Source organism: Elephantulus edwardii, unplaced genomic scaffold (genome assembly GCF_000299155.1).
Source record: "Elephantulus edwardii isolate Elephantulus edwardi_28Jun2011 unplaced genomic scaffold, EleEdw1.0 scaffold00159, whole genome shotgun sequence".
In the NCBI taxonomy this organism is placed as follows: Eukaryota; Metazoa; Chordata; class Mammalia; order Macroscelidea; family Macroscelididae; genus Elephantulus; species Elephantulus edwardii.
The window spans coordinates 7,188,104-7,196,458 of NW_006399909.1; the positions used below are offsets into that span (position 1 = coordinate 7,188,104).

The following is an 8,355-nucleotide window of genomic DNA, read 5'->3' on the forward strand; positions in this document are numbered from 1 at the left end:
ATGGTAAAGAAATTGAGATTATTAACTGTTTTAGTTTGTTTGGCTCCACAATCAATACTCTTGCCAGGAAAGCAAGAAATGAATTGCATTGGGAAAGTCAGCTGTCAAGGACCTCTGCAGAGTACTGGATAGCAATGACGTCAGGCTGGAGACTAAGGCCATAGTTTTTGCATTTGCATGCTATGCATCAGAGAGCTGGACAATGACTAGAGATGATAAAAGAGAATTGATACCATTGAGCTGTGGTGATAGAGAAAAAGTTTGAATATACCATGGACTACTGTTAGGAGAACAAACAGGTTTGTCCTGGAGAGAGTGAAACCAGGCTGCTTCTTGGAGGCAAGGATTGTGAAGCTTCATCTGACATACTTTGGGAATGTTGCAAGGAGGGGCCAGTCCTTGGAGAGGGACATCATGTTTGGGAGGATCGAGGGACAGCAGAAGATAAGAGACTCTCAATGAGATGGATTGATTCAGTGATTAGGGTAATGGGAGTAGGTATGTTAGAGACAGTGAAGTTGACACTGGATAAAGTAGGGTTTAGGGCTCTTGCACATAGGATCCCTATGAGTTGCATGTGACTCAACATCACATAACAACAACAACAAATCCTGATATAGCGTTTCAAATCAGGAAATGTGTGCGTCTGAGTTGTATCTTTTTTCCATATCTTTTTAATCTGTATATTGAGAAAAAATATTGAGAAGCTGGACTTTATGAGAAAGAATACAGCTTCAGAACTGGAGTGGGACTCATTAATATCCTTCATTATGAAGATGACACAACCTTTCTTGCTGAAAGTGAAGAGAACTTGAAGAGTCAGCTGCAGGAGATCAACGACTATAGCCTTCAATATGGATTACGTCTCAACACCAAGCTGAGTGGGCTAGAATGGAGAGGAGAGATAGAATGTGTTCAACAAAGAAAAAAAATAAAACTCCTCAAATTTCTCACTACTGGACAAACAGACAACATCATGATAGATGACGAACTATTGAAACTGTCAACAACTTCATCTTACTTGGATTCACACTCAGCACCTTTCATACTAGCAGTTCCAACAACTGGAGCAATATTTCATTGGGAATGTCTGTGGTCAGGGACCTCTCCAATTTATTGTGGAGCAATTATGTCAATTTGAAAACTAAGGTGTGCCTGATTCAGTCTTCTCAATCATTTGCTATGCCTCAGAGAGCTTGACAACGACTAACGACAACAGAAAAATCGATGTCTTTGAATTGTGCTGTTGGGGAAGAGTATTGAATATCCCATGGAATGCCAAAAGAACAAATACATATGTCTTGGAGAAAATGCAGCCAGAGTGTTCCATGGAAGGAAAAATTATTAATCCTTGTCTCAAATTCCTTGGGCATGTTGCTGGGAAATGTTATTCATTGGAATGGGACATCATGTTTAGCGGGTAGTATTATGACAAAGGAGAGAATGACCCTTCATTAGGTAGATTGACAGTTACTACAGCAAAGGGCTTGATGGTGTCAGAGATGGTGAGGATGGCACAGAATAGGACAGTGTTCAGACTGGTAGTTCACCGGATGGGTTGTACTTTATGACATCTAACAACAGCAGTAATCATGATGCTGCCGACTGGTCCAGTGGTGATGAATATTGTTTTCTTAATATTAAGATGTAAGCTCTATCAATGCGTGACTCATCAAAAGAAGATAGATGTGATCAGGCAGTTTGAATGCAAAAGTGGAACTGTTTTTGTTTAATGCTACATAATATATAGATACTTTCTATTGTGGAAGAACAAACTAAGAAGCATAGAATATTAGATGATTCATAAAGTGCATTTAATGAAGTGATGAGAGTTCTTACCTACTCATTCTAAAATAAAATTGTGTCTCCTTTAATGGATGGTTGTCATATTACATTCAGATTATTTTTCAATTTTGATTACCTGAAATATTATAAAGATGAGTATAATTAGGTTAGTGTGTTTTAAAGGGCAAGAATAGAAAAACAGGCATACAAAATCCACTTGTTTTAGTACAACAAATACAATTTAACATAAATAGTCATGTCAGAATGATGTAAAAAGAACCAGAAGAGTAAGATTTGAAACCAGTAGATCAGTTTGGGAACTCAACTAATCTATTTTCTTTCTAGACATTTAATAGTTTAGAAGTACAATATCCAAATTACAGATAATTTCTTGAGTGGGTTATTTTTATGCCATCGGCAATTTAGTGTCAATTCACCTCCTATCTCAACTTCTTCCAAGTTATTTTACTCACAGTATTCTGAATAATCAAAAACATTCAATATGCATCTGTACTATACTTATTATTCTAACCATTTACAAATAATAATTTAATCTAGAGCTAATCTAAAAATTTAATCACAAACATACCATGTTGACGATGTCATGGTTAAAAAAATAGCCATCAATAATGTATGGGCACATAGAAGCCTCCAGTGAAATACCTGAAATTACATACTTATCCTGAAGTAAAATTCAATATAGTTGACTACAAAACAAGATAGCCAGGTGTATTTTTGCAAATAAATGTAAGAACAGCTATTATTTGGAATCATTCGTTTTAACAAACCACTGTGTGCGATAATACAAGTAATCACGTATTTAGTACACCGTGAACTAATTTTGTATTCCTGAATGCACAGGTACGTCTGTTCTCCAGGTGACAGCCACCGATGCAGATGACCCCACCTATGGGAACAGTGCACGAGTGGTGTACAGCATTCTGCAAGGACAACCCTACTTCTCTGTAGATCCCAAAACAGGTTTGTGCATTTCTGCTTCATTGGTGTCCAGGTGCAAGTTACTGAAAGGAAAAAATGCTTTGGTTGGTTGGTTTTGCTTGGTAATTTTTTTCTATAGCAGACATAGTATATTTTAGTATATATTTTTAATGCTTTTATTTCTGTCTAAGAAAAAAATAAGTGAATGAATATTGAATTAAAGTTGAATTAACTCCTTTATTTTTGAATGCATATTATGTATTTCAGTAACAAGAAAAAACTGCTTATCTTTGGTTAATCTTGAAGGTTTTTTAAATTTTTTAATTTAGCTAAATGAATATATTTTAAACTCACTTGGATTACTAAAAAAATAAGTTTTCAACTGCTACACTTTCTCTGCTTACAGTATTATTTTCAGTTATTTTGTAAAGATAATAAATTACCTCTTATTTCTCGACCGTGTTTATCTTATATGTTGGGATAAATATTCTTTCTTGAGTTGTTATTTTGTTTTGGTTTTCCTCAAATATAAAATTCTTATTTCTTCCATAATTGGATTATGAACATAAAAGTGAGATTAAAGCCAGTGATTCATTAGCTCCTTCTAAAAATTTGAACAAACACTAAAAACCATCAGATCTTGCTTAGTGATGGCAAATAACAAAGAAAAAAAAAAACCACCTCAGTAATGTATTAAAGATTGAGATAATAAAATTCTTCATAAACTACAAAAATACATGACCCTATTGGCAAACTGTTTCCTATTTAACATTTAGTCACAGCTCAATAAATTTATAGTTTTGACAAGGTATATCAAACCAATAAGAATTTAGTCATCATTTCAGAGACAAGTAATCATGTGTTACAGATCAAATCAGAAAAATGTCCAGATCATTCCAGCAGCTTTCAGTGCTTTCTATTTACATTATATGTACTCTAAAGCAGATTAATGTATTAGGTTTCAATTAAAAGGATTGGTCATGTAATTGACAGCAAAGCATAAGACTTTTTGTGATGAATTTGTGTTGCAGATTGAGGGTCCCAAAGAATGGAATAATTTTATAATTATTAATAATGAGACAAACAGCCAGGAAGGAGATAGAGCATAAAACAGGGGGCCAGCAGTCCTCAACTGAAGACCCCAAAGTCCTGTTTCTCTGTGTATTTATTGATAATCTGGGGAAGCAAATAACAAAAGGAATACCTTGTAAATGAAGGCAAAATTTTCTCTATTGTCAGCCTAATGCTCTAGCTCAGGAAGTATTTCACAGGAAGTAACACTCCTGCTGTAGGGGGGCCCTACCTGTCTTCTGTCTGCAGGGAACAAACAGCTCATTTTCTGGGATCTGCCACAAGAGAAATCCTAATTTATAAGTCTGTAATTCCTTCAATTCCTGAACAAGGATTCTCATATAATATTTGATAATAAGTTTGGCTTTCCATAAATTTGTCTTATTATTTATTTTTATCTTTACTTGGAGGAAAGTTTATAATGCAAACTGACATTTTTCTGAACTTTTCACATACATTTTGTTTTCCAACATTAATTAAAATACCCACAATTTAATGGTGTTCTTTGTACTCTTTCTCCATGATTCTCATTTCCATAAATCCTTCTGTCCTATATCTTCCTACCTTCCAAACTCTATCCTTGAGCAAATAGTACTTGTTTGAATCTACATAATTGATTATTCTAAGAAATGAAGGAAATGCTGGTGTATCTATTTGTATTCTTAGATAATTACACAGTGGATAATAGTGTGTGTGTGTGTGTGTGTGTGTGTGTGTGTGTGTGTGTGTGTGAAGTCTTTGTAAATCTATAAAACTTATGTTTACAGGACAATTTAATTAAGGAATGATTTAAAGATTATGAAAACAACTAAATTTGAGTAAAGAAATTTGAAGTCTTCTTTTAGAGTCAAATGGTTTGAGAAACAAATTCAATCAAATTTGAGTTTGAATTCTCATAAGATGCTATTGTGTTAACATAACTAAAAATATAATTGCTTTTGTTATAGCAGATTAATTCAGAATAAAACAACAATAAATTTTGAGTGGTTGGTTTCTCCAAATAGTAAACAAAAGTATTTTGCTTTCTCCAAAAATTAAAAAAGGAAATAGAGAACAGGTAAAAAAATAAGCTATTGTCAGGGGCAATCAAGTCCACTTGAACTAGAGACCATATGAACAGCGGGGCACTCAACATCAGATGAGAGCACCCATGCCCAGTGTTATGTGTGCCTTTTGAAAACAGCATAAGTATTATTTATATACATTTTTATAGTGCATTATTAAAATATAATAATTGTTTTACTCATTCTCCTTAAAAAAGAGAATAGTAAGCGATTTCAAATCGTGTTCTAGTTTAAACAGTGACAATTTTAATCAATTGTATTTTAAAAAAAAGAATGTTTTCATTCAAAAATTAGAGTTAAGTATATCTAACACACACACACACACACAATATCCTACATATCAAAAAACAAAGCAAACTATTACATTACTGTGCCATTGATTTCATCTTTTCTTTCTTCAAGTAAAAGAAGACAAATGTCCTCACTATTGTACCAATAACAACATCAAAGTAGATGGGGGGAAAAATGAAGTTGTCAATTATTTCATCAAGCTTGTACCCAAAATGAACACTCTTGGTACTAGCAGTTAGGAGTTCAAGATACATATGCATTGGATGAGTCTGCTGTCAGTCTCTTCTTCAAATTATTGAAGAATAATGATGCTATTTTGAAGACTAAGGTGCACCTGATTATGGCCATTGTCTTTTATATCACTTACTGTGCATCTGAAAGCTAACTAGTGAATAAGGATGACAGAAGAAGAATTGATGCCTTTGAGTAGTAATATTATATACTAAACATCCCAGGGACTGTTAAAAGAATGAAGAGATATGTCTTAGAAGGTATAGCCAGAGTGCTCCTTGAGGCAAAGATGGAAATGCTTCATCTCACATATTTTGAGGATCTTGTTAGGAGAGGCTATTTCTTGGAAAGGGATATTATGCTTGGTAAGGTAAAGGGTCATTATGAAGTTTATCTTTTAATATGGCTTCTCTAGCCCATATTTGAAATTACCATGTGGATGGGCATGGTTATACAAAAGGGAGATGTTGGCTTATCCACAAAGTAATTGGCTACCATTCCACAAGAGAATCAGCCAGTTTCAACAATCTACAAGAGGATTGGAGAGTCTTGCCAATAAGTTGAAGAGCTCTAGCTGCAGAGAATAGAAGATGTTCTCCTACTAGAAGAGAAAATCCTTCCCCTATCACATGAAATAATTCTTCCAGGCAGAGAAGAAAGATCTCCCTCAAACCAGTTATATGTAGAACAGTTTGGGACAGCAGTAATGGCTGAACTGGAGAATTGATATGAGATGGAATTCTGTAGGAGGGTGGAGAGCTAATATTGGCAGGACTGAGAACTTTATTGGACAATTGTGGGTGGAAAGTATTATTAGCAGAACTGAGAACTTGGGAACACTTAGAGCCACAATGCTTGAAGCTGAGGTGCCTCTGTCTGGGAGCAGTCTTGACTGTATTCTGCTGTTAACCTAAATTATAACATTTTAACTCCCCCCACTATGGTTCTGTGTGGTCTGTGAGCTATCACATCAGATTTTGGACCCAGTGAGATGAGTAGAAGGGAGTATGCAAGGGTGGGAACATGTCTGACCTTATGGGGATAGGTGTTGTGTTATTGTTCCTATGGGCAGGCATGTTTTCCCCTGTAAAATTGTTAAAGTCATTTATGGTGCCACATGGCCTTTGCTCTTTTTACAGTAAGCAAAAGTGAGGAAGACACTTGATGAGATGGACTGATACAGAGACTGTAGCAATGGGATGAAATGTGCCAGAGATTATGAGGATGACACAGGATAGTACAGGGTTCAGATCTATTGTTCATTGGATCACTGTTGTCGTAGTTGACTCACCTAACAACAACAACAACCTTGTGGGAGTAAGAAGACAAAATTTGGAATGGAGTTGGAAAAGTATGAGCTTAATCAGATAACACTATATAGAAAACTTCATTGGTGTTCTTGCTGTTAGATGCCATTGCATTGGATACAACTCGTAGTGACTTTCCAAGACATATATATCGGTTCTTTTGGCAGTTCATGGGGTACTTAGTACTCTTTTCAACACTGCAAATAAAAAAAAAAACATCAATTTTTCTTCCATCATCCTGATTTGTTGCCTACCTTCCTGGACATCAGCAGGTAACTAAAATCATGGCTTGATTAAGGCACACCTTAATCTTCCAACTTACATCATTGCTTTTCTGTACTTTGGAGATGTCCTTCACACTGGACTTGCCCAAAGCAACACACCTCCTGATCTCCTAACTCTTGATACAAAGGGGATTGGTTGTTAATTCAAACAAGAATAAATCATTTACAGCTTCAATTCTTGTCCATTTATCATAATAGTGACTATTGGTCCCAGAGTGAGGATCTTTGTTTTCTTGACGTTGAGATGTAATCCATGCAGAAAGGTGTAGTCCTGATCTTCTGCAGCAAGTGTTTCATTTGCTCCTTCTAATAAACAAAGCTGTGCCACCTACAAAACGCAGGTTGCTAGTAAATATTATAACTCCAAATCTGATGGCATATTCTTTCTCAGAGTCTGGCTTCATGAATTACTTGTTCAGCATACCGATTGAATAGGAATGAAGAAAAAAATATAACTCTAATACACAACCTTCCTCATTCCAAACCATGTAATGTTCCCTTGGTCTATTCAAACAAACGTTTCTTGGTTTAAGTATAGGCTCTGTATGAACACAGTTAAGTGTTCTGGGATTCCTGTTCTTCTCAGAGTTATCCATAATTTGTTATGATGCATACAAATGCTTTTGCATAATCAATAAAGCAAAATAGACATTCTTCTGGTATTATCTGCTTTCAGCCAACATCCATTTGACATCAGCAATAATATTCTTAGTGATTTGGCTTCTTTTACTGGTAGTTCCCTGTCAATATACTATTCTAGCCATTTTTAATTATCTTCAATAATATTTTGCTTACATGAGATACTAATGATATTGTTCAATAATTTCCACAATTTTGCATCACTTTTCTTGGGAATAGAGGAAGATATGGATCTCTTCCAATCAGTCAATAAGGTATTAGCATTTCTTAGCCATTTCCTTAGATCCCTCTAACCTCTGGCTACCTTAACTGCAGACACATAATCTTGGAAACCCCATAGCGGTGGAACTAGGATGAGTGAGAGAGTGCTTTCTACACTGGACAGAAAGACTTGAGGGAGACCAGCACAAGGCCTTGATGAGAGCAAGACCCTGGTGATGGTGGAGGGATTGTTGCATTGCTGTGGAGAAACAGCAACTATTCTCATGGTCTTCAACTGATTGAATACACAGGTCAAAGCCAGGTTTGGGACTGACTGGAACAGAGGATCAATTACTCATATGTAAGTTCAAATTGAAATTGAAAAAAACAAAAACAAACAAACCAAAAAACCTAACCAACAACAAACCACCAAAACAAACATGTCCACAAGAACCAAAATATAACTTTGAATCTATCCCACCTTAATTAAAAAAAAAATCTCAAAAATGGATTCCACACATTGAACATGAATTTTGGAAAACT

General features: G+C 35.3%; 1 protein-coding gene across 1 annotated transcript in view; it reads left to right on the forward strand.

The window, feature by feature from the left end:
* Nucleotides 1–8,355, forward strand: part of LOC102858271 (cadherin-18-like) — a 634,275-nt gene that overhangs the window by 216,466 nt on the left and 409,454 nt on the right. Inside the window, exon 3 of the mRNA XM_006895123.1 lies at nt 2,647–2,766. Coding sequence (XP_006895185.1) covers nt 2,647–2,766 — 120 coding nt within the window. The remainder of the gene's footprint in view (nt 1–2,646; nt 2,767–8,355) is intronic.